This window comes from Rhopilema esculentum, unplaced genomic scaffold (genome assembly GCF_057945365.1).
Source record: "Rhopilema esculentum isolate cy_ngs unplaced genomic scaffold, ASM5794536v1 HiC_scaffold_23, whole genome shotgun sequence".
Taxonomy (NCBI): domain Eukaryota; kingdom Metazoa; phylum Cnidaria; class Scyphozoa; order Rhizostomeae; family Rhizostomatidae; genus Rhopilema; species Rhopilema esculentum.
In genome coordinates, this window is record NW_028300834.1 from 588,192 (window position 1) to 615,601 (window position 27,410).

The following is a 27,410-nucleotide window of genomic DNA, read 5'->3' on the forward strand; positions in this document are numbered from 1 at the left end:
GTCCGTAAGGTGCGGCCATTCTTCGACATCGCCCACCCAAGCCTCATATAGTGTGGTAGACTTATCGCATTCATTGAATGATAAAAAATACATGTAGGCTGGTGAATTTGCAAACCTTGCCTTTCAGTTTAGGCTTTGGTGTTTCTGCAAAAATTATAATGGCTCAAACGAAAAAATACTAGCTTTTACTTAATAGAGTTTCTTTACAAAAAAGCTTCTCAACTAAAATCAATACTCAACTGCAATTTTAAATATTTATCTATTCTTGAAGCTATTACTGGGTACGAAAATCGTATGTTTTGGCATAAGAACTAGAATAGAAAAGGCTATCCAACTGAGAAAATAGAGCAATTTACTGCGTTTGCATCACCGCTCAAAAACCCCAAGCCACAGATTCAGTGTGATAGCATCATTAGCCATTTCAAAGCGTATTTTCAATCTTCTCATCAACTGTACATTGCTAGTACCGATGTTTGAATAAAGCTACATTGTATTCCAAACACGCACATTTTCTTCGAGTACTGGGCTTGAGCTTGAAAAGATGACGCGAGGAGAGAAAGCAAATAACTCGAGTTATAAGTTTGATCCCATTGAAAACATCGATAAAAATGAAAAGGAAAGTTAGCATTCTTTTACTGTGTATTTAAATGAAAAGAAACTAAAGAGGAATATCCGGTACCATTGCTTTTCTATTTGAGCATCTTGTAGATTTATTGACAATTCTAGATATTGATATTAAATATTCAACGCCCAGTTGTAAACATCTTTTTAGCTAACAGGTTTCAAAATCAAATATTTCTCCATGTTACTCAATTCTTATAAGGAAATTTCATTATGCTCTCTGTAACAAACGCTCGTGGCTGTCAAGCAATCATTCAACAATATGTCATTTGGTTTTCTGCATTCTCGAACTAAGTTCTTTTTACTCGAACACGAGGCTCTTCAACGATAAGAGATGAAAAATTGCAAATGAAAGCTTCCCAACTGACCACACTGCGCTCTAAGTATCTTAGCAAGAGCCTCTTGATATTACTCCTTCGCATGGGACAAAATGCACTTCAAAATTTGCCCTATTTAAACCTATCATCTCATATGACCTCTTGTTTAATTCTGTCACGTCAAAAAGTGCAATTGTAGCTTATACAAGCATACACCTCACAAAAAGGAGTAATTCTTACTCATTTCAAAATTTGGGGCTTTTCAATGCCTACTTTTGTTGATGCCCAATTTCTAAGGACATGTTTCCCCTTATTGGTCCATTATTGGTAAGGAATTTCTCATCTTTGATAGAGTATCTGTCTTTTTATTACTATCATTTAAATTTCAAGTTTAATAATAATTATTTAAATTTAAATTTCAATTTTTATAATTTAAAATTTATTATTTCAAATGATAGCCAGGTTATTAAAGGCAATCTGTCACGACGTTGATTGCTTATAAGAACAAAGGGATTTTTATTGTTTCCAGCCCCCCTTTAATTTATCGCATTGTAAAAAATATGGCAGAGCGCTGGAATCGTGTTTAGGCTATTGTTCCAGCTATTGTTCTTGTTAACCAATCCACAACGAGACAGATATTCCTTAAGTGAAAAATACTCCAATGAGGAAAGTCGAAGATGGCCATTTACTCATTCACATGAAACATAAAATTAAACGACTAATGCTTAACAGTGTTACATGTGAACTGATCTTGAGACATTAGGAAACAGACCTCCCTCCCTGCAGTGAAATTGAGCATCCAAGGGTTTGTTGCCAAACCATCAACCTTGGTCTGTCAGAATCTCAAATAGATGGCCTAGACAGTTTAGGGAAGTTGCTACTTAAAGATATAAATGTATTGAATATCGATATTAGACACTGAAACTCTAAGGCAAACAGAGCACCTCTTCACGCGCCTTTTAGAGTGATTTATGTATCGTCCACCCACAAAGACAGGCTGAAAAATATCTTCTATCTGCTGAAACCTTCTCTTTGATTTAACCCTTTTCACTTAATGCCTACTTGAATTACCGCCTCTTAGACCTGCATATCATTTCACACGGATTTTCTATCTAACCATAATTCGTTTTCAGTTTGTATTTCTAAGTGCATTCAAATCATCGAAAGATCACATGCTAATAGCCTCATTATTAATGTACTTTATCTTTTACCTCGTGTCAGCTCAACACCCATCCAGAAACATCGTTTGTAAAGAATATCACTTACAGTTGGTTTGTACAAAGCCACGCGAGATTGAGCTGTCTGCAGAATGTCTTTCACTTGCATAAAATCCTCTCAGGAAGACTCAGCCCCAGAGGCTGTGTGTTGATTTAAATCTATAAAAGGAAGGAATATAAGGTTTTCATCTTACCAATGTAAAGGCTTTTGCACAAGTGTACAGGAAACAACACCAAAACTTAAATTTTTCGCCCAAATTTTCGACTTATCTAGCCCATTTCTCTATCCCTTTTTGCTCATTTTACACTATTTGAGCACGCTAAAACCATACAATTTTGGAGCAGAACTCAGGCTTAAAAACGCTCGACTGCCGCTCTGGATTTTCAGAAACGTTGGATTGGTTTTTGCGATGAAAAATACCTTTTGCAAATAAAGTAAACAGTGATGAATTAGAACGATACCTAAAGAACTTCAACATGTCGACTGGTATACTTAACCATTCAAAATCATAATGATGGCATTAATGATGAAAATTGACAACAATAAAAACAACAACACCAACGACAGCAACAGCAACAGGAACAACATCAACAACAGGGACAACTACATAAACAGTCTTTGTGGAGAAAATAAAGTTATAAATTTTTCATCAAACCAAAATAATTTGAGTGATTTAATATAAATGGAATATCCCTTAAGCTCAAAATCTCATCTAACTTTAAAATTTAGACTTGAGTAATTCTTGTTATATTCAGCAACATTTGTATACACTCATTGTTTATAAGAAACAAACGTAGACGTTGAGTTTTCCCGGGAAATTTCAATAATTTTTCTGAATTGTGATGTAATTGATTTTAGCAACTGAGGTCCTTTAATTAATTTTCATGCTGAAAGATTTTCAAACGAAACCTTGTTGGGGACATTTTTGGTTAAAGTACTTAAGTTTCTTAATTTTTATTTTGACTGCCCAGTACCCGTTCTGTTTCTTATTGCTATTGCCTTAGGTACAAAAATGTGGAGGGTGTGCGTTGTCCTATAATACGTAAAATAATTTTTTTATGCTAGCACTTAGTTCATGTTCTTGATTCTGTTATCCGTGTTCTTGTTGAGCAGACAAATTTTGGCTCTCATCAAAGTCTTGCAAGCTTTTAGAAAAGATTTTCCGAGGAAGAAAAATCCCTGAAGAAAATTAACCATTTTAATGAGTAGCTATGGTGCTTGACCTCCTCGATGTCTTGCAAAGAATGTTCCTTTTCGCCGAATATATTCTTTGTTAACCAGTAATATAAGCGACAAGAGTTACGAGAAAACAGCTCAATGATGCATATTGTTTAACACAGCTGTATTGTTTGAAAGTGTCTTCCTTTTATACCATGCAAAATAATGCGGGTTGTATCACTCTTTCGAAACTGCATACGAGAATAATTTCGTGGAGTGATATGCACCATGGAGCAGAATGCACTTTATTCGGATTTCCTGTTCTTACTTGACATTTATTCGGATTCCCTATCATAAAATTTCCTTTAAACTAATCATGAGATTTCCAAATGTCGATAATACCAGGTGTATCTGTGAACATTGAACTGATTTAAACCAATGGTCATTAACCCAAAACAAATTGAAAAGCACCTATTTCCTGTTCGAATGGAAAACTCATTTCGATTGACTAGGTGTTGAATTCTCTTAGCGTCAAGTTTTTGTAATTTCTAAAAACACAGCTTTTTGCACTAGGTATTAATAATATGAATCAAAATCACATAAAAACTTAAAAGGCTAGACACTGATCCCGTGCTTAGTTCCTTAGGTAAAATTCGTATATCATTATTAGCTTAGCAAATCGCTACGTTGATCCCCGTGCGCAATGTGACAAAGACATACACAGTGACAATAAAATCTTGTCAGAAACAAGTCAGTTGCTCCAGGTGAAGCGACAATCAGGCCCTGATACTAAATATCTGTGGTTGTGTGCGGTTATTTCGAACGCCTCCAATCACTCATGAAGTAATCGATTAGCCATATTGTTAAGATCTTGTAAAAATCATACTCTTAAGCTGCCAATCAAAGAACGATGCTTGAGTGCGAGGGACTTGAATTGCTTTACACTTGAAGTGGAACATTGCGATGCTTTTATTCGGGGGCAAGAGGTATGTCTTCAGATTGTATGGTGTTCAAGTATGCTTATAAACGCAAAACTTAGCCATGTTTCTTGTTTATTTTTCATTTATGACTGTCCTTCACCCGTGAACGATTGCCCTTTTACAATTGCCCATTAAAGTGAGGACAAATTTTTATATTCTTAGATATGTCCGAATTATGCTAAAATTGAGTCAGACAATAATATCTGATGTTTATAGAAATTGCTGATTAGAGAAAGAATTTCTTGATGCTCCATAGTGAATACTCATGTAGTGCAAGGCAAGTCCTATCGGTGTAAGCTGGTAGTTGACGAGACGAGCAGCAAAAAGCTAGGCATACATTCTTCTTTTAAAAGAAAGGTCGAAGTTGGGTATTCTTGAGATTTTCTCAGTACTGATGTCATTAATTTCGGAATTTAGGGCTCTTTATTTAATTTTAATGGTAGAAAGAGTTAGGCAGAGTTTTGCAGCTGCAAAAATTGGTCCTTGTCAATGATCTTATTATTTTCAAATACCTGTCATATTTCTGAAAATAAGTGATTCATTTCAATTCTAATGTTGTATTTAGATGGGAGTATATCTTTATTCTCTGTGTCTAAATTTTTGTGCTAACCAGCCAATATTAATTGATATTCACAGAGTTTTGGTTTTTCTGAGCTTTTTAAAAAATCAAATGGTTCCTTAATTCTTTCTCCTACGAGTATCAAAGTTTCCTTAGCTTTTTATGATTTTCCAGTACACATTTCTTGAAGCGAGTTTCTTATAAAAAAGAGAGTATTCTATAGATTTTATAAATTTATACCAACTTTATTAGTTCCTTGATAGGAAAGAGCGTATAAACATAAGCCAATAGATTAAGGGAATGGAGGAAACTCGATTTTAACATCATCACAAGGTGGAGGAGTAACTTCAGCTCAAGAAAGTTTCTACTTGTAGATAGGCTTTCCAGTCTTACTACTGATATTACTTATTCCCACCATTATAATATCTAGATTTTTTCTAGTAAACCTGCGTGTTCTCCGATTTGTACTTTATTTCTTCCTTTCTACTGTCTTTTACCTATCTAGTTAAGACATCTAATTAAACGGGCGCGTGATTTCATGCCACAATGATACTGGGACATCTTTCCAGTCTTTATTCTGTCTTTTATCTTGTTTTCTAGCTACAGTTAAGAATGTAGCGACACTTGCAGGCCCGTCGGAACCGGGAGGGCTGGGGGGTGGGGGCTTTGATCCTCCTAATAATTGCATATATGTTTCCTTTATAACAGTGTACTGAATGAGAAGGGATAACATTAGCAGCTCCCTTCCCCCAATATATATTTCGTTCCGACGGCACTGACTAGTACAGAATTTAAACGTTCTATGTTCAATTTTCATGGCACCAAATGTGCAGTTAAACTACGGAACTATTTAGGAACTTTTAGTACTACATTTCGATCAAAAAAGGTCCAAAAATAAGAAACTTCCAGAACTAGGCCTCAAGCTAGGTTTCTTATATAAAGAATCGTGTATTGTAACTTGTATTGAAATTATGGGCCAAGCTACCAGGTAAGGAAATTTAATGGGACAGGCTATTTTAGAAGCAAAATTCTGCGAGAAGAGGTAAACCTTTGTCATACCTTCTATCAACTAGGGCTAGGAATTTTCCTTAAACCCCGTTGTTTTCAAAGTCTATTACATCCCGTTCCCATTCCCTACCAGGCCTAGTAGCAGCATGCCTTAAGTTGGCACTGCTACATAATACGGGTTGAAAACAGACCAAATGGATAAAACCCATACCAAATTTACATCATATTGCTACAAAAAGCAGCTTACTTGGTGTTCACGAAAACTTCTGAATTCAATAATAAATTGATCTCTTTATCAAAAATCCAGGTTTTGGGGCTAAATTTGCAGAGTTTTTATTCAAAAGGACCGTTTCTATTGAAAAAAATTTGATATTTCTACTTATCAATATATTGTTTGTGTTGGGTCATATTTTTGTGTCGCTTGTCTTTAAGTGTTGGGTCATATTTTTGTGTCGCTTTGAAAACATTTTTATAAACACTTGAAATCGATAGCAGATTTCGATTGCCATTTATTTGCACCTGAACCAATTGTAACAGCTGTGCAGCAAAACAGTTGTTCTTGCTTGGCAAAATTAGTTTTAAACATTTACATTATTTCAGGGTCACTGAACTCATACCTGTCAAGATTTTTGTTCCCGAATACGTGAAATTTACTATGTACCTAATCGCACCTATATCTTCATAAGAAACTTTTGAAATCCTGTTAGACTTGTGAATCACAGGATTTTTGAAGAGAAATAATCTTGGGGCAAGCCATTGTTTATACAATGAGGAAGAAGATAACAATGGAACGTCAACTGGTCTGGAGGGGCAACTACCCTCCTAGTTACACGTAAAGAAAGTCCCTGAGATGAGTTTCTTAACTTACCGTATTTTAGTACAAGAAATAGCTTTATAAGTTTCTTATTATTAGTCTAAAGTCATTTCCTCGCTGCATCAGAATATTTTGCCTGCATTTTCATCAATTCTTGTTGAGTAGATTTCGAATTTCTTGTACACAGAGATACCAGAACATTCAGCTAATTTGCTGCTCTGGATTTTTCTAAGCACACTTATCATACAGAGGTAATCCAGAGGTAATCCAGAGGTAAAAGTGCATATTGATTAAGTTTTACATATCAAGTTAACAAGAGAAGATGATAGAGGAGAAGAGAAAAGAAAGAAGAGACAATGAAGAAAAAACGGAGAAGAACGAAATCTTCTTTGCAAATCTTATGTAGAGTTGCAGGGTCTTAGATAGTAATAAAAAAGAAACGCTTGACTCGACTTAGAATCTTACATCTAGGTGTTAACTTCTTGAAATTCACTAGCCCTCCTATATCTCACTCAATGCAAAGCAGTAGTCTTTGAATTCCCCTTTTGTGCACAAATTTCCCGGTCCTGTTAAAGCTGGCTCGCTGGCAGACACCCGTTCTCATGTTAGCCCTACAGACATAAAGATTATTTTAACGGTCTCTCCTGTTGAACAGAGTAATGCTTAAGAATTCAAAGATTACTTTTAGGCGGGTCCTTCAACAGAAAATTGCCTCTAGATGCGGCGTAGCATTCCAGGTCAACTCAAGGCTTTTATTGTCAATCTGCAAAAAGGTTTCTAAACTGTCGTCATGAGATTGCAGTCATACCACAAAATAGTGGACCACTTGAGAGCCGGCTGTTTGACCCAGTATATAATTTTTCAAAGCATATATCTCAATACTTTTTATAGCTTAAACTGTCCATAGCAAAAATTCAGACACACATCTCAAAGTATTGTGGGAGTCAACTTGATCTGCCATCCACTCCCTTTCCATTAAAATCACAAATCACGGAAGCAATTTGGATACTTGAGGGGCCACTGCAAAAAGGAGCTATGGCTTCATTGAAGTGCTATCGGTCTAGGAAAGGTATTAAAGATTCTCAAAAGATGTTTTATAAACAAGTAGAACAGTTGTTTGGGGTTATAAATACTTTGAATCTGAGACGAAAGGTTCAGTACCTTTCGGTAACGTGGGGTTTAGGATACTTAAAAAATTGGTGCTTTATAATTGGTTTTTAAACCATTTGGTATGATATATTCAACACATTCAATCCTGATTTTCCGATTAACTTAATTTTTTAGTTGATTTCTATAATTGCAAACGCAAATTCTAGTAATTCTCATCCAATTGAAAATGACTTTTAAGTGGCCCAAGGTTTTTTAAGTGGCACAAGGTGACCTAAAACACATTCTTAAAAAACGTATTTTCTTAAAAGACAATATTATTTCTTAAAAATATATTTTCATATACTGGTTTTTTAGCTGTATAAATTTTAAGTATCCTGAAATAATTATGTAAATTATTTCTAGATTTATTGTAGCTAACTCTTATGCAAATATCTATTTTAGTGGAACAATTCTCACTATGAATTGAGGTGGGGGAGTTTTCATCTCAGTTCCCAGCCATTTCTAGGCAGAATCCCATTGCAAGGAGGCACTGTTTAAAAATCCTTCGCAGTGCGGTCGCAAAATTCCAAACAAAGGTCATCCCAGAATGATTTCTAGTCCACGTTAAGTTAAATCCCTTTCCCCAGGGCTGAAACAAGCAAATTTCATTTCCCATTTTGCCTCTCCAGGACCATCTACTAAGTGCATGTTGCTACCTCACACAATTTAATTTGTTCTCATTCATCCTTTCTAAATTCCAAACTCATCAGATACTAACAAATGTCATTAATTCTACGTTAGTTATTTCTAAAAGGTTTACTTTTCAAAAAGTCTTAGCAAGCAGTTTTTTATTTATATGTCAAACAAAGCCATATCATTTTATCTAACAAGTTACAAATATAGCCAGACCATTTTTTATTTGCTAAAACGATGCATGTTTTCCTCATATGACATTTTCTCATGGCACACATATAATGTGGTTGCTCCAATATTTAACAGTTCATACGATGTGTAGTCGTCATATATCAAGAGTTTATTTCAACTTTGTTTGATCAAGAGATCGTCAAGATTCCGATTTGTTTTCCATCCCTGTCCGTCTGGCAAGAGACAATGTGCGATCTAGATCGTCATAACAAGGCTTTCAATGTCACATATATGAAACGCATTCGTATTTGACCAGCATTTCTTGTGTGTGAATGCAACTGCTTTTTTTCCAGCTGAAGACAGGATTGGCACGAATCTTCGACAACCAAATATAATCACTGCAAAGCTTACTGAATTAGCTGAACATACGACGAGGAAAATATGAGCAGCCGAGAAGACTTACCAGGTGACGCTTTGGAAGAAACTGTTATTGAGGCTAATGATGCTGCAACTTTGAAGCCGTTTTCGTCTCCACAAGTGGCGCTTGTATGTGAGTCATTGCTTAACACAGGACAGATTGATCGACTTGGTCGATTTCTTTGGGCGTTGCCGTCAGAAGATACAGGCATAAACAAGGACGAAAGTGTTTTAATCGCAAAAGCTGTAGTTAGTTTTTATCAAAATAATTTTAAAGAAGTATATTCAATTTTGGAAGGGCGGAGATTTTCGAAGAAGCAACACGAGCGGCTGCAAAGTTTATGGAGAACAGCTCACTACATTGAAGCTGAACGTCAGCGCGGTAGACCGCTTGGCGCTGTCGGAAAGTACCGCATACGGAGAAAGTACCCGTTGCCGCGCACCATCTGGGATGGAGAGCAGACAACGTACTGTTTCAAAGAGAAAGCGCGGAGTGTTTTGAGTTCAGCGTACGAGAAAAACCCTTATCCATCAGCAAAGGAAAAGTATGAGCTCGCCAAGTCCACAGATCTGACTGTCACCCAAGTCAGCAATTGGTTTAAGAACAAAAGGCAGAGAGTGCGGGCCGCTGAGCATCGTCAAAGGTTGGTAAACTACAAAATTGTCAAATAAAAAGTATTGTTTAAATTAAATAAATCTAGCAACAAATTTCAAGATTAATTTCTTAATGTATGTAGATCTTTATAAAAAACTCGGGATTTTCCAAAGCTTGTCAAACGTTTTCAAAACGTTTTCAAAGCCTTTACACCAGTCTGTCCTACTTACCCCTACTTCTACACTTACCGGATCATAGCTGAATTGGTTAAAGGAATTTACAATTCAATATATAGACTTGAAGGAGAACTCCAAGTTTTGCTAGTTCTGCAGATGGCGGCACATAACCCATTGACGTCAGTTGCAGTATCAATGTCATGTCATTTCAGAGTAAACTATTGGTGTCAATGCTGATACTAGATTAAATTTGAATGGAAAATCATTTACGTTTAGTGATGTTTACATCGCAGTTTCATATATAATGTCTACTGCTTATGTCATAAACGGGAGTGCCTCTGTTTTAAAAATAGTTGCGCTACTTAGAACATTTTGCTTAATGGAATGATTATTCAACGAGGCAAATATTAAATATATTTCCAATATCTAATCGATTATTGTTGTCAGTTATCTCTTTTCGGTACGGTAATGTTTGATATTCACTATCCGAGTATTGACGTTTAACTTCTAAATGATGGCAGATCGAATTTCATCGACTTTTTCAAATAGCCTTTTGTATTCAACTGATATAGCTCCACAACACAACCGTAAAAAGTATGAGGGAGGGGGGATTCCAAGAAAAACGTTTTTACTTGTTTTTAGCAATGTATTTTCTTATGAGTACCCATTCCAACTTTTTAATAATTGGTCGAAATTTCAGTCAAAGCTACGTTTCAAAACTCATGGCAATGCCAACTATATTGAAACCCAATAACTGTGTGAAAGATTTGCCCCACAATTTTCATAACTTTATCTTCTTAAGATTCTATTAATCGAGGTGCTGGTATTCTAGACATATGCTCAGATCCTATTAGTTACTTTGCGTTATCTTCTAATAATGATTTTTGAAATGACATCCTTAGTTCATTAGATTATTCCATAATTTCCATGTACCCCACAGGGTGTTCTTATCATGTTTTGTACAGCAAAATGTTTGCATTATATAATATTACTTTTATAATCGGTGTCTTTTATATTTGCTTTCAACCTTGAACGATTATGCATTTTATTCATGTTTTTGAAGATTCATTTGATTTAAGATTGTGAATGTAGCATTTTATATTTGCATCTAAATTTTTTTTCTATAAATTTTCTTCTCTCTACTGTCAATGCATATAAAGCCATTATAATTTTTTGCTTATTTTTTAATAGCTGCGTGAATTTAAGATTCGTATTGTCTCACTTTAACTTAATCTTGATTATCTCATTTTCTACAATTTCAGGTAGTTTGTTTTACTTTATTATGATATTTTTTTGGCATCGGTTGTTTTCTCTTTAGCATTGAATTCCATTCTATGGATAGTGAATTTCTTCATATTGAAATTTCTATGTCATAATATGGCTCTATTTTCTCAACCGATTCGTTCTTAAACCCCTACTAGCTTACTGGGCCACTGAAAATGAAAACTGTCACTTTTTTATTTCACTTAGGACCAAAGACTGCAGCAACGACAAGGAAATTGCAACAGATAGATCAACAGCTCAAGGGCGGTTACTCAATTTCAGTACAGATGAACTTCAAAGTCATTTTCCTTATTTGTGCAGATCTATATATCCATGTTCAGCTTCGTCACAAACATTACCTTTGCAACCAGTGCCACGATGGTTTCAAACTCCCTCAGCTCCATGCACTTGTAACTGCGACTGTCTTAAATCAAGGCCAGTGTTGAGGAGCGTAGCCTCTACGCATTTACAGTGATTCAATTATTTGCACATTTCAATGTCGACCCGTTTTGCAATAGCAGTAACTGAAAGAGCGCTCTCACGGGCTCTCTTCTTGTAATTCCTACTAGCTCATTACAAAATGAACTTTCTTTGGCTAAATCACCATGATATGTGTGAATTCTGATACCCGAAGCAAATCTTTCTATGCGTTAGTTGTTGAGTACGCCCAAGTCCTCATTGTAAATCTAATAGAAACTTTGATTCATCTCAGGTTGTATATGATTGAAAAGCAACCTTTAGAGTCAACTCAAATAAAGCTAGAGAAACCATGTTAGGACTTCTACATAAATGTACGATGCTACCGGATAACTTGAGTTCGCTACTGGGTTGGTAATTGCATAAAGGGGTGCGCGGCTGGGGCTGTATGAAAAATGTTGATTCATATATAACAAAATAAGTCGTAGAGATTTTTAGCTTCATCAAAAGAATACCGAAAAGCAAGGTTTCAAGCCCTCTTCTCCTCAAATTTTAAACAGCCATTCTTTACTTTTTCTCTAAAGATTTTAATGTTTGCTTCTGAAGAATATTGTAATAAAGTGGATTAAGGCTGTACATATAATTTCATTTTTGTGTGTCTGTTTAACTGTCTTTTCATTAAAGGCTCTTGTGCAACCGGCATGCCTTGCGTCTATAAAACAAAAAGAACCGGCCTAATGTCATGCTGCATGAAAATACAAAACACAGTCAATTTCCTAAGACAACTGCCGCTAAGCATGTCGGTTGCGCAAAGGCCTTTAAGCAAAACACTTTGTTGTTCATTGAGACTATCCATTAATATATGGAATACGGTAAATAAACCAAAAATGTTCTATATGATTGTGTAATTAAATTACTGGAATCTGTAACTAAATGGTTAGAATCGATATGTTTGCACAATGCATTGCGTCTTACTGCTTCGATGTCTTCTTACATTTTTGTATTTATTATATAGGGTTTTTGAAGCTATTTGGCAGGAATTGGCCCTCACCTCCCCTCTTAATTGAAATTCAGAAACGCTTATAAGCCCTTTTTCATTAATCACGATTAAGTATTTAAGCAATTTGCACTTTTTGTGCTTGAGCATCAAAACCTTACTTGCCCTTTCGAACGAAAAAATTAGTTCTGCCTGCTACTGACGCTGCTCACGCTACAACGACGGGTGCTACGAGTATAGTGAGGCAGTAGCAACACAGAGGCTCATGGAGTAATACTATGTCACGTTGATAACAACAAATTCCAATTGCTTAAAATCTTAGCGCGTTTTTATTCTTTGTATTTCTTCAACAGTGAGTCAAATAGGAACCAAATTCAAAAATGAGTTTTCAATACTTTGCTTCATTTACATAGGATAATTGTATATATCTATGTTAAGACTTCGTTAGTCGTGCAAATACCATAAATATGTTACAATATAATTTTGCTAGTTTTTTGTGCTAATTTTTGCTAGTTGAAACTTGAAGAATTAGTTGGAATTTGTCAAATTTTAAACAGATCGAAAAAAAGTTAACCTTACATTCTATGTTCTACTGTTTCACATGTTGCCATAGATATTTTTTTGCGACTGAAAGTTTCACGATTCTTACGAATCTTGACTACAACAGAAATGATAGATTCTTAGCCAGCTTAGATACAATGACTAAAATATCCCTACACGTGTTCAGAAATTGATGAGGAGAGGCTATCTATTTTTGAGAATACGATTTAACCGGCCTAAAAATACGATTTCAGAAACCGGACCAGGGCCCAGGAAAAAATAAAAAATTCGATGTTTTCATGTATAAGACGCACCCTAAAAAACAAAACCATTAACAGTTTGAAAAAGGGTGCGCCTAATACGCGCCCAAATACGGTGGTACGGTAGGTTCTTTCCTTCAAAAGAAGACAATGAGATGATTTTAGAAAGGCAAAGGAACTATACAGATCACGGCTCTGCTTGAAAACCAGTTAGTAAATTGACTCTGATAGAAAATGGCTTGGTAGCAAACGTCTTTCGACTGCCCAGTGAATTTTAGAAAATAATGATTGCATTTTTCAAAAGCATGATGCTGTGGGTTTTCTAGACAAGTTTAAAACAACTTTGTTTAGCTGTGGATGGAATCTACGAGCCGCAAAAGAGCTAGGAGGCACAAACGATCCTTCATACGCCCGATATTCATCAGGCCAGACTTCTTTTCAGTATTTAAGAATTTACAACAGAGGTAGCGCCAGAAATCTTCCGAAAGAAGGGTTGGAGCTTCCGACAGGGGAGCTAGAATGACTAAAATATGCAGTTTTCGTACTTTTTTGTCAAATTCGCTTTGATGATAACCTAATAACTTCCTCTAATGGGGGGGGGGCTAGATGCTTCCCACAGCGGGGTTATAGCCCCCTAGCCCTCCCCTGGCGCCACCACCGGTTACCATGACTCTTGTTTTCAAAAGACAGTTGCTTTGGTTTGGCCAGAGTATCCTTGAACGTGTACGTTTCAACCATGTAGCTGTAGATGTCGGCTAGAGTGGGCAAACTCGAGCAAGAACCATACCTGAGGGGGGCAGGATTTAAAACAAGAGAGCAGATATATAACAAACAGGTATATTTGGACTAAATCAAGCTTACGGAATTATAATTATGCCAGCTTTTTAAAATATCGTTTGGAAAAAGTGTAGCCAGAGGGGGCAAGTTGTTGTCAAAATTTTCATTTGGGGAACACAGCCCCCCGTTCCCCCCTGCAGCTACATGGCTGGCTATGTTCTTATGCATTTTATGTTTTTCTATGGTTCGGTTTCATTTACCTGGAGAAAAGGTCCACTGTGTCAAAAGTCATGGTGCTCCCCTGCCTCTCCCTAATCAAAACATGGAAGCTACGCCCGTATGCCCTGCCCTCGTGATACCTGTCATCCTCGATTTCGTTTTCATAGTCATTAACAAAATGGCGGATGACAGGCCAGGTGGCGGCAAACTCAATGCTGGCGACATTTTGATCCGTGCGGATGGAACGAGAGAAGAGTTGAAAATTGCAGTAAATGTAGCAATTGAAAAGTTTCGCCAAGAAGAAGATCTAAAGGAACTTACATTGCCATCTTCCTTGACATCTGCTGAACGGGCCTATGTTCATCGCTACTGCCAAAAATTTGGCTTGAAAACGAAAAGCCGTGGATCAGGTAGCCAAAGATCATTGACTGTGTACAAGAAAGAGAAGTCAATTAGTTCGTCAACGTTTGATCTTAAGCTGTCTACAAACAGCATTAAATGTATTGACCATTTCTTGAAGAAATACCCAGTTACAAACAAAGAAAATCAAGACATTGGTCAAAAGCGAATTTTGAAAGGTTCCGGGCACGATAACTCAAAGGTTATTATAAAAGAGAGTAAGTTTTTGCTAGGATCAAACCCGCAAGTCCCACCAAAAGTAAGAGAAAATGATTCCAACTCCAACCGGACCAAACTCCCTATTTACAGTTATCGAGATAAGGTGCTCAAAAGTATAAAAACCAACCAAGTTACCTTGATCAGTGGAGATACAGGATGCGGAAAGACTACTCAGGTGGGGCAGTATATTCTTGAAGATGCTAACAAACGTCAGCAGCCTTGCAGAACAATTATTACACAACCAAGAAGAATATCAGCTATTTCAGTTGCTGAAAGAGTTGCCTATGAAAGAGGGGAACAGATTGGACAGACAGTTGGATATCAAATTCGCCTGGAAAACAGAGTTTCTCCAAAAACATGCCTCTTGTATTGCACAAATGGTGTACTATTGAGACTGCTTACAGCTGGGCACAAAGTCCTTTCCAATGTTACACATATAGTTATTGATGAAATACACGAACGGGATAAGTTCAGTGACTTTTTATTGATCTGCTTAAGGGATCAATTGAAAGCTTACAAGAACTTGAGATTAATTCTCATGAGCGCTGCACTGAATATTGACCTGTTTAAGGAGTATTTTGGCAACTGCCCAGTTGTTCATGTCCCTAGTATGTGTCACAAAGTTGAATCATATTTCCTTGAAGATGTTTTGCAAATGACTGACTATACAAATAAAGCAATGGAAAAAATCAGCCTCAAAACAGGCATGAAGCCACAGCAGAGTTTTGAACAACTCAAAGCTGGAAGTATCAAGGTTCTAAAAAAGGGTGAAGTAGATGAAGAACAAAAGCCTCAGGTGAAGGCTGTAGAGTATCAAGATCCAAAGGGGTAAGTCTGAATTGGAAAGGAATTGTTTCTTTTAGCTGAAAGGGAATCCTTTGATAGTTTAATTGCTCTGTTTATTTTCAAAGACATTTTCTTGATAAAAATAACTGGATGAATCAGGACTAAAAACACTAAAGATAGTAATTGATAAAAGTTATCAGAAATTGATGACCAGCAATAATGTTGGGCAAGTTTCTGTCTTTGATTTTAAGGATAGAGTGTAAGCACATTAAAAGTTTGGATAAACTTTGAAATTATACTTCCATTTCATGCACTATCGATATAATACATAAACCGTTGTAACAGGAAAGTTACAAAAATGGGCAATTTTGGAAAATGTGTAAAAATGGGCAGCTTATCTCTTGAGAAGTCCTTATGTTTTATGGGTTTTATAGTACTGTTGGGATTCCAATGTATCATCCATTAGGGGTCACAACAAGAGGAGATGCAAATGATAGCTGTGACATGTTTCCTTAGTATAGTTCATTAAATCTTAATAGGTTTCATTAAAGCTTTCTGTTTGTTCAGTCCCCCTATAAATAACACATGCTTATATCTTTTATCATATTTTCTTTTAAAACATCCTTAAAAGTAAGCATCTGAGGCCCTGAGGAAATGTTTGCCATTCTGCAGTGATGTTGATTTCTTTAAACATGTAGAAGGCTTTGTATAATCACCAGCATAAATGATATATTTTGATTTTGACACTTTTCTTTTTAATAGCACAATATCTTGGGTGCTAAAAGCAGCATATTTGATATACTGTCATTCAAATGAACAAAATTTACTGGCTTTATTGTTTTCCTCAAAGAGCTGTTTGACTAGCTTAACTTTCCAAACCTCCAACTGTCTGGTGTTGATTGTCAGATTAAACAAGCCGATACAAAATGTTTCTTTGCTGTTAATCCTTGTATTGTTTACAGTACAAAATGGTCCTTCAATCTATTCGAAAGGAGTGAATTCCTACCACCTAAGTTTCATTATCTACGAGTTTATGTACCAGTGTTGTTCTAGCTATGTAGGATGCACAACCCAAAGATTGGGGGATAGGATAATACAGCATGTCCCCTCTAAAAAACTCTCCCCTATAGGGAATAGCCTCTATGGTCTTGCAGATAAAATATAACTGAAACATGTAATTCATTTGCATCAATAGTAAATTTAAGAACTGGATGTAATAATTCAGTTTTTTTAGTATTTTGAATGGAATGAGTTGTGATTTTAATGGTACTTGCAGATCAGCTGGAAACATTTTTGCATAACTTGTCAAATGACCTTGTTACCAATCTCCCAAAGTTTTTTCAATTTTTAAGAAATAACAATGCCACAAGATTTATCTACTTATTGAGCAGCCTTGGATAATTAGGATTTGTTGTCCGTTATATTTGTGTTTCCTTACTTGTATAGGAATTGAAGTTTATAGCATCAACGTTAAGAGGGAAGGCATTTATTCAGATGTTGCTATAGTTTAGATAAACAGTTTAGATGGATGCCGTGAATGTGAAGCCCAAGATGTAAAATTGAAGAAACAAATCTTCAGTTACTTGTTTTTGCATATAATTTCCATTTTTTTAAATAGGAAAGATAGCAATGATGTCGAAAAGAAGGACGCTTCCACATTGCCACAAGACACGGTTAACACAGAGATTTCATCCATGAAAAGTCTTCAAATCAGTGATGATAACAGCAGCTGTCTTGACTTGGAGGTGAAGCAGGAAATGGACTCGTGCTTGAAGACGGCATGGGTTGATGGCAATGAAGAGGTCTTCGACCAGATTCTACATTTGATTCTGAATGAAAACGTCAACATAGATTTTAGGCACAGTGAGACGACAATGACAACACTGATGGTTGCATCTGCTCGTGGGTTCTCCAACCTTGTGGAGCATTTGCTGGAGATGGGCGCAGATCCTGAACTGAAGGATGAAAAGCAATGTTGGTCTGCAATGGACTGGGCCCGTAATTTCAAGCAGGGTCATATCATGCAGATATTTGATAATTACATGGAATTGCACCATGAGGATGCAGATGAAGCAACTCAAAATGAGGAAGATGTGAGCACCCTGCCCAAAGAGCTACAGAAGCGGCTGGAGATGTATCACAACACATTTGACGATGACAAGGTCGATCATAACTTGGTTTTAAAGCTCATCTCCCATATCTGCAAGACCAAACAAGATGGAGCCATACTCGTCTTTCTACCTGGCTACGATGACATAGTGGGGATAAGAGATAGGCTTTTGGGAGAAAAGGAATTCTCCAAACAAAGTAAATACATTATTTACACGCTGCATTCAATGATGCAACCCTCTAGTCAGCGAAAGGTTTTTCGAAGGCCTCCTTCTGGGGTGCGAAAGATCATTCTGTCAACTAATATTGCAGAGACAAGCGTCACTATCGATGATGTAGTTTTTGTCATTGATTCAGGAAAGGTTAAAGAAAAGACGTTTGATCCCCTAACTTCCGTGTCGGCCTTGAGAAGTGTCTGGATTTCCAAGGCAAGCGCTCTGCAAAGGCGTGGAAGAGCTGGAAGATGCAGGCCTGGCTATTGTTATCACCTCATGAGTCGTTATCGCTTTCATAATCTTTGTCTATATCAAGATGCGGAGATTCTGCGGACACCAATTCATGAGCTGTGTCTCCAGACGAAGCTGTTGGCAGCTGTCAATGTTTCTATTGCTGATTTCCTGACTAAGGCAGCAGAGCCTCCCCCATTCTTAATGATACGCAACTCGGTCTCCTTGTTGAAAGCTATTGATGCGTTGGATGATGAAGAGGAGTTGACCGTTCTCGGGAAGTTACTCGTCGACCTGCCAATTGACCCGCGGTTAGGAAAGATGGTGATATTTGGAGTCATTCTGAAGTGCCTCGATCCTGTGCTTACCATCGCAACGAGTCTTGCTTATAGAGATCCCTGTAAGTAACCTACTCTGCTTTTAGTATCAATAAAAAAGAATGACTATTTCCAAGCTGAATGTTTAGTTGGCGTCATGTAATTATATTAAACATTTCTACCTAATCATAGCGTTTCAGTATTTTATTAAGTAATCAATGTTCTTCTCCAGTCATTCTTCCCACACGTGTTGATGATAAGCAGCGTGCATATTCTGCCAAAGTGAAATTCAGTGGCCAGTCATTCAGCGATCATTTTACGCTTTCCAAGATTTTCAAAGCGTGGAGCAAGGCCAAAGAAGACGGAGACGATCGGTATTTTTGCAGCCAAAACTTTGTGTCATCAGCTGCCATGGAGATGGTTTCGGGCATGCGCAGTCAGTTGCTTGGTCATCTCAAGAATCTCGGCTTGGTAAGGCAGCGAGGGACTGGTGACATGAAGGACTTGAATGCAAACTCTCAAAATATCTCCGTCGTCAAAGCAGCTGCCCTTACTGGTGTTTATCCTGCGCTTCTTCGTGTAGACAGGCGTTCGGCGAAGATAGTCAGTGAAACAGAAAGCAAAGTCAGGGTGCATCCATCTTCGGTGCTTTACCCAGCAAATGGTACGTTGTAGCTTTTGCATAATTAGTTTTCAGTTTGAATTTCCTGACGTCATTTTTAGCAATGTGTTAGCTGGTTACCAGTCTCTTTTCCTTGGCAATGTTGGTCGCTTCCACTTTTGGTTGAGAATTTTTTCTGTGTGTGTCGGTATTTGGATAAAACGATAAGGCTTTGCCAAAGCGATATTAATGTTGCGGTCAAGTAGAAGGAAAGCATTGAGGTTTTTAAGTATTTCAGGGAAGACTTTGATAGCCCTGTGATGTGCACCTTGACGCATATACGCTCTATGTGGTGGACACTACTGCGATCTTTACTTTAGATATAATACACTATATATACATAATTCTCTTTATATTACAGTATATTTTAAATGACTTGACTGGCTAGCTGGATTAGTAAAAAGGGCAAAATGTACATTTATGTGAGTTCGCGATTCTACCTTTTCCTATGTTGAACTCAAATTATAATATAATAGATTAATTGGTCTAAGGCAAGAATCAAACATAAAACTGGATCTTACAACCTGTATATGTTGTCCAGTGGTTATAACATACATGCTTCTAAGATTTTTAATTTTTGCATAGGGCATGGAAAGAGCCCAACAACTATCAGTGCCGATATTGTATCGCATTTGCCTTACGATTGGCTTTATTTTGATGAAATGACCCGTATGCACACGGCGGTTCAAGTGAGATGCCTTACGGCCCTCCCCGCGGTTGCGGTTGCGTTGTTAGCCGGGCCGTCGCTCATTGTAGACGAGGATTCCTTTCGAAGATCAGGTGATCCGAATTCCGGGAATAAAGGAAGATATGGATATGAGAATAGTGACAGGTAGTATTTTGTAGAGACCCTTGATTAAATAAATGTTCACTGTTAAAGGTAATGTGTCCAGCTAAAGCAAGCAACTCTGCGGGGGTTTTTAGAAACATGTGATTTTTCATTTCATCGTCCCAGCCATTACAGTCGTTCTGTTTATCTACCCTGCTGCGAGGTTAGCTTTTCATGTGAGCAGTTTTGCATCGCAAGAATACTGACCAATCGCAAACCGTTATTTTGATGTTACTTGACATGTTGGGTATACGCAGTCCTTTTATATGGACACATTACCTTTAATGCTGTTTATATTTTCATTCATTTTTTATCGGTTCCCCTTAAAAAAGAAACCGCTTCTGATTTTTTTACTTCAGATTAACCAGCATTCTCTCACACAAAATTCATTCGGTGAAGGGTGAACAAATAGATGTTCTTTTCAACCTTCTGGTGACATATTTAATTTGTATCAACATCGGTTTCCAGCTTGTCTAACGCTAGCAATTTTCCTGTCATTTAGAAATTAGATACTACAGCCTTGAGACGCGGTTCGAAATAGTTAAACCTTGAACTTCTTCTCTTTGTACTTTCTATTAATTACTTTTTCTTCAACATTTTATTGCAATTATTGTATGTTTGGAAATAAAAGACAAAATTGAAGGAGGCCACGTTTGCAAATTGATTTTGTTAGTCCTGTTTCTTTTCTGATGTTTAGTTTGCAGGCTCCCCCGAATTAATATAGTATGATTTTTTCAATTCATATAGATTTATTAAAGCTCAAAATTGATCATTTCGTTAAATTGTTATCCTCTATAACAGTGAAAACGAAGAAGGCAGCAAGCCAGAGCCCAATGACGACAAAGCAACTCTAAAGATTGACGATTGGATTTGTTTCCATGGTGATGACGATGCATTGGAGCTGTTGCTGCTGTTAAAAATGAAGTTTCTTTCATCATTTGTGCGGAGGATCTCCTCAGAAGGCCGTTCTTGGTCACAGTGTGACGAGGGCGTTTTACAGTGTATAGTGAATGTTTTGAGTGAGGAAGATAATCCGGATGCGAAAAAGGAATCGACCGCCAACGATGGCTCACAACACAATAGTAATGATAGAGAACGAAGTGGAAAGTCGGTCACGTGGACTTCTGGACATAGAGCGTCTCCCCGTGGTCGCGGAGGCGGGAGGTAATGGATAGTTTTTTGTGTCTTTACAGAAATTGAAAAATTTAATTTTCATTTATTTATCAATTTGTTAGTTTAACACTTTTTAGCTACAATTTTCGTCAAATTATAATTGTTAAAATCAAATAGACATTTACGTTGATTTTCCAGTGTTCTGTCGCTTTCAGCACAGCCAATGGTTCGATAGGCCTAGACTAAGAGGGCCTAGGTTTGATTGAAATACGATAGTCGTTTGTACTCAACCATTGTAGCAAGGCAAGACATGATTGTAGTTTTTCATGCTTCATAACCAAAATCGTTCGTCGATAAAAATAATTTGATAATTTGTATAAGTCACTTACATGTGTCAGTTAGTCTTGTTTGGTTTTGAATGATGAAAAGAAGTAGGGCTGGAGGCTTTTTTCGAAAGATATTGTTAATATATTTTTGCAGTATTTTTCCATGGTTATGTTATATTGTCTTTTTTCTTAGTACCGGACAAAGAGGTCGTGATTACGATTACCAAAGACCAAAACACATGTCACGTGACAGGAGGTTTGGTAAGGAGAATGAAAGGAGACGAAATGAAGAGCGTGACGCTCAGACGAATGCTCAAAATGAAGAGGACCCTGAAAACACTGATGGGAATATGGCGAAGGTTGACCGATACTTTATCGTTAAATGCAACAACTACAAAAACCTTGAAATCGCAATGTCACGAGGGATCTGGGCAACAACCAAAAGCAACGAGAAGAAATTGGACCGAGCGTACCGTGATGGGGGTAACATCTACTTGATATTTTCTATTCAAGGTAGCGGACATTTCCAAGGGTATGCAAAGATGGTGTCTAAGGTCACAGATAAGCCTTGCTCTGATTTTGGCTCGGTTAACCTTGGGGGCACATTCTCAGTGCAGTGGATTCAGAAGGGAGACTTGCCTTTTCAGTTTACACAAGAACTGACAAATCCGTGGAATGAGAACAAGAAAGTGCAGATCAGTCGTGATGGCCAAGAACTTGAGCCGTCTGTTGGAGCGGCATTGTGCTCATTGTGGAACCAATTCGGACAACCTATAGGGATGAACCCCCAGCAAACTGGGCAGACAGGTGTGGACTATCAAATGGAACCGCTGATGTCCATCCCACAGACACAGCTAGAGTCTCCTGCACCTTATGCTGTTATGGATGGGCAACCGCAAGCTCAGGTGCTCATCTATTCTAGTTTAAAGCTGCGTCTATTTGAATCACGTATTCTATTTGCTTATTGATTTGCGTTATTAATTATGATACAGTGAAATCTTCTTGATACTTTTCCCTCAGTCGAAGTCTTTTACAGGTATTCTCCATTCATTAGACAATAGTTCCAGTCCCCTAGCTATCCGCTGTATTGAGGATAGACTTACTCCATGAGTCGCAGATTTTGATATTTATATGAATTGATAGACGTATAATCTGTTGTAACGTCCGTAAAGTGAGGCAAAAGCGAAACTGAGGCTCGTGGAGTAAGTCTATATGGAGGTTGCATCGTATGTACATTTGCTTTATCGAAAATGAGGAGGCATTTCTAAAGTGACGTCACGAACCAATCTTTGATATATTAGAGAACGTCGATATCAATGGGAGATGATGGAAAATCTGCTTTGAAAAACAGCACCCCTGTCCGAATAGATGACACATAATGTGGATAGAAAAACATGGATATAGAAATAATTCCGGGCCCGTGTTGGTTAGGGGCCCTTAGTTATCGATATAGGGTGCCCTAAGCTGCATTACGCCACTGATAAGGAACAAAGCACGCTTGTCCGAATAGATGACACTTAATGTGGATATAAAACGTCACCTAGGATTTGTTTGATAGCTGGATTTCTTCAAGGACGTGTATTATCTTTTTATACTGAAATTGAACTAAGTAGCAATGACGAGAATAGTAGGTTAAAACTTCGTAAAGTGAAGTGAAATTGCCAAGTAAAATTCATTTTCGAACCAGCTTTGCATTGGAAAGTATCATCTATTTGGAAAAGTGTCCATTCTCTCCTTAGCTCATTCTGTCGATGAAAAAATAACAACAAGACAACATTGTATGATAAGGTAGTGATGTGAAATCAATTATCGTTGAAATAAACATACTTTGAAGGAAATGGTGCTTGGTGACCAGAAAAGAGCATATGGGACATCATTTTCTGTATTTCCTGCATCTTCACCCACATGTGAAGATTTGAGCTCCTTAAAATTGCTCTCCTTTATGCTGATTGTATTGGTGTGATTGCTCAAACAGGCTTTGAATAAAATGAAAGCTTTTTGCTGTTTTAGGTTTTCATCGCAGATGCACCCCATTCTGCTGCATTGTATGGGGCACCGTACACCCCTGGTGAAGTCCGTGATATGCAGCCTCCGTATCATGCGCCGGCAGTCTATGCACCACCCCAGCATGTGGCTGGTTTTCCTCCTCAGCAGTTGTTGCAGTCAAGATATCCCCCGGCTGAAGTCTATCAGGTTCATCCTCAAGCATTTGTGCCGTATAGACGACAAGGGGGGTATGCTCCAAGAACAATACATTATTATCAACCACCATATCATTAATTGTGTCAGGTAAGCAGTTAGATCTTCGGAATTTATTTCTGCAAAAGTAGAAGTGAAATGTACCTGGCATATAGACAGACCAAAAGAATCGAGCTATTTTTACGTTGCAGAGAACAGACACAAAGTCGATGCTCCTTACACGGCTTAGTTTCTTTTTCCGCCCAAGGAGAGACAGAAATAGACACTAGCTTTCGTGACGTTCCATAATCAAATAAAAATAAAGCAAATTTCATATCAATATTATCTCTTACGCACTCAAAACAAGTTATAAATTGTGCTTTCTGTTTCCATGCTTCTTCATCTTATCAGATGAATGATCATTTGGTGTACAAGTTGGAGAAGCTAGATATATTTTCGAGGTGCAGTTACCAATAGCTAGACCTGTTCAAATTGTTAGCCCTGTAAAGATAGTTGAATTTTCGCTTGTATTTTATCTCATTGTTGTGTGGAACTTTGGTAGTAAAATAAATGATATCTAGATTAAGTAGGCATGAGCGACGAGTAATGTAGAAACATAGTGACATGTGGTTGATCGTTGTCCGGAAGACGTGTGATGTCTGACGTAACATTGTGGAAAATTTGTGCATTATTTTTGGCAATTCATATTTTTATAAAATACCAGCACTCTCGAACCGTAAGCCATAACTAAAAAGGGTTTTATTTTGGTCAGAAATACCAGGAATGGTGCGCTGACTGCATAAGGTCTACAAAGATGACAAATTTGCATTGATGATGATGCCTTTGCTCTAGTTGTGATCCTTTCCAAGAAGTTTGTGCAAATTCTATATTCACCTATGCGGTAGCGATTGTGTACTAATTATGATATAAGCTCCATTACTTTCCTGAATTCCCACCACCTTGCCGTGGTGGCGTGTAGAAAACCCAAACTACAAGCAAATGCTAAATAGAGGACCTACTATTTTTTCATTGGGTCTAAAAAAGGTGTCTTTCACACACATACTCAAGTTCAGCAAGTTATAATATATTTAATGAAACTTATAGAAAAATTTGGTCTCCATTTCAAGTTCTAAATGGCAGCCTGGTGTCTATTTTGCCTCAGGAGTTATTTGATGTTAATGAATTCTGTTTTTTGTTTACTGTGTTAGGGAGCTGTCATAAAGTATGGAACAGACCGTGGCGGAAGGGATTCAGCAGGGTCAACAAAACTTTTGAGTGCAAAACGTTGGGCTAACAAATTATTTCAAACATTAATCATGGGTCATGAAATTGTTCATTTAGAATATTAAAAAAAAGTTAGTCACTATTGTCAATGTCACTGTCACTGCTCTGTTCAGTCTTTGTGGTATCTTCTGGCATTTTCATTGCTGCCTTCTGAAAACATTGTGTGATTGTACTGTTTTTGGCTTCTTCATTCTTCTAGCCTTTTTCGATTTGTTGGCTTCTGTTGTTACTGCCAGCTGATCTTGAAGATGCTTGCAGAACCTTTCTGCCATCTTGCTGCTACCATCCCAATCTGTAAAAATACCTTTCTCAATTAGATGTTTCAAGCCCCGCAAAAGTAACTTTGGCTTTAGAGCATCCATGGCATTTGAGTTGATAGAAACTTCCTCAATATGAAAATCAAACTTTCCCTGAGCAGTATAATCACAGAATAACTTATCATGTGTTATTACACTCAAAACTGCCCCACAGCTTTTGTGTAGCCTCATTTTCTTCCTCTCTTCACTCTTCTTTTCATTTTCCAGTTTCCTCTTTTTCTTCATCTTATTATTCTGTGTCCACAAAACATTTTTTCCCCAGGAAATAAAGCTGGCTCAGTTCTGGCCCTTCAGAGAGTGATGTATTTTTAATCTTTATTGTGTAAAGAAAATTTGTGCTGTTTTCTGTTATTCTTCATCAGAAAGTTTTCAGGGGCTATCAAATTCTTTTAGAAAATGTATTGGAGCCATGAAGATTTTTTTATTTCTAGCATTGGGCTACATGATTTTAATATAAAATTTGAAATCCCTTCCGCCCCGGTCTGTTCCATACTTTATGACAGTTCCCTTAATGTGTGAAACTAAGGTTTTGGTAATTGTTTCACTAGAGTAGATTATCGATGCTTGAGACGGAATGAGAGAGGATGAAAATCTAGAGCTCGCCACTTTTCCACCTGAGTGTTATTAAGATAACCTGACACGAGGCAAATGCAATATGACGCAGAGTGAAAATCCCGTGATATGCAGCCTTTTATTGCTTGTGTTTTGCTGTTTTACTGTTTTACTTGTATTTATCCTAATTTTTTCGGTACACGTGTAATTTGATTGCTAATATTTGAGTAGTTGAAAAGAAATAGAACTCCTAGATTAACTTTGTCCTCTGTTCCCCTCTATAACTTAGTAGCGATAACATAATGGTATGCATTACAGTCTCATTCCACAACAATTTTTCGCTTGATTAGAAGTTGATTGTGGGAAATAGTAGGGGTACATTGTTAATCTCTCTTTCGATCTGGAATCCAAATATCTCGTAGATGTTTACGAGCCGTCCGATAGTAAGTGATACCTTGGGTTTTATTATGATGGATTCGGTCCCGTTTCTGAGTGTCTATAGAAGCGCTTAATTCTACCTCAAAGAGTCAGACAGAGGCAGACTCTTCACCTACACTCATTTTTTATAAGAAACTGGCTATATGAAACGAGTACTGGACAATCAGAAAAAAAATTAAGAAACTTCAGTACTCGAAACAAAAAAATTAAGAAACTATTAAATCGTGATAAAACTGAGAATAACGAAATTTTGTAAAATCCAAGAACAAGATTGCCCTGAAGGCCTAGAAATTAAGACACAAGGGATAAAAATATACTTTCAACGTCTAAATACAGCGTCAGAACAGAAGCGAATCTCTTGACGTGATAAAAAGGTCACGAACATTTCATAACATCATTCATGACAATTAAGAAACTCTTAAGAAACAATTAGTATTGAAATTTCCAGAACATTAAGAAACTGGAGTATTCAACATCGACCTTTGATTCTTATAAAAAAGTGAGTGTATTGTAACTGCTAGTGAGAACTGCTTGGAGTAGAGCTAAGATGCTCTCGACCAAAGTTTTACCTACTGCCCATAACAGTATTATTGAGGCACCAAGTCTATTTACCTCAAATAACAGTATCCTGAACGCCTAGAAGCATGACGAGGTATGGCAAAACCTGATTATCTCTAGCACTACTGCAATTCTTCCAGCACAACATCCGCTTGTAATTAGCGCCCTGTTTAACATGAAGGATATTTTCGCCACAAAGTTACATGTGTTGGTAAACTAAGATCTTAGGAGTTTGAAGCTTCCTTTTAACTTTGTTGTATCGAAACGATCTTCTGGGTAAAATTATGCGGTACTGATTCTTTCAGGAACGCTAACGATTTTTCACGTTGAATAAATCTCCATTGGGGTATACCGTCAATACAACCATGATGGCAGCAATTCAATTCAATAGCGCATCTGGTTTGGTTTTCAATTCACTTCATAGAAATATTTTATTTACATTCAATGTTTTGCAAATATTCTGTTGTGAGAAATTTGATACAGGAAATTCTAAGCCTTTCAAAAAATCTCAGTACTGGCTCAGAAATACTAAGAAACAATTCTTCTTTTCCATGATAATCGAAAAGTCAGAAAGTTTTTTAACATGCAA

The 27,410-nt window shown here is 37.2% G+C and overlaps 1 protein-coding gene across 1 annotated transcript in view; it reads left to right on the plus strand.

Annotated features, from left to right (window-relative positions):
* Positions 1-26,080, plus strand: part of LOC148957508 (3'-5' RNA helicase YTHDC2-like) — a 30,259-nt gene extending 4,179 nt beyond the window's left edge. The window contains exons 3-11 of the mRNA XM_089115181.1: positions 8,982-9,689; positions 11,287-11,550; positions 14,167-15,735; positions 17,312-18,648; positions 18,798-19,229; positions 19,812-20,058; positions 20,857-21,219; positions 21,688-22,399; positions 23,505-26,080. Of these exons, the coding sequence (XP_088971307.1) occupies positions 9,070-9,689; positions 11,287-11,550; positions 14,167-15,735; positions 17,312-18,648; positions 18,798-19,229; positions 19,812-20,058; positions 20,857-21,219; positions 21,688-22,399; positions 23,505-23,774 (5,814 nt within the window). The 5' untranslated portion in view covers positions 8,982-9,069 and the 3' untranslated portion in view covers positions 23,775-26,080. The remainder of the gene's footprint in view (positions 1-8,981; positions 9,690-11,286; positions 11,551-14,166; positions 15,736-17,311; positions 18,649-18,797; positions 19,230-19,811; positions 20,059-20,856; positions 21,220-21,687; positions 22,400-23,504) is intronic.
* The last annotated feature ends 1,330 nt before the right edge of the window (positions 26,081-27,410 follow it).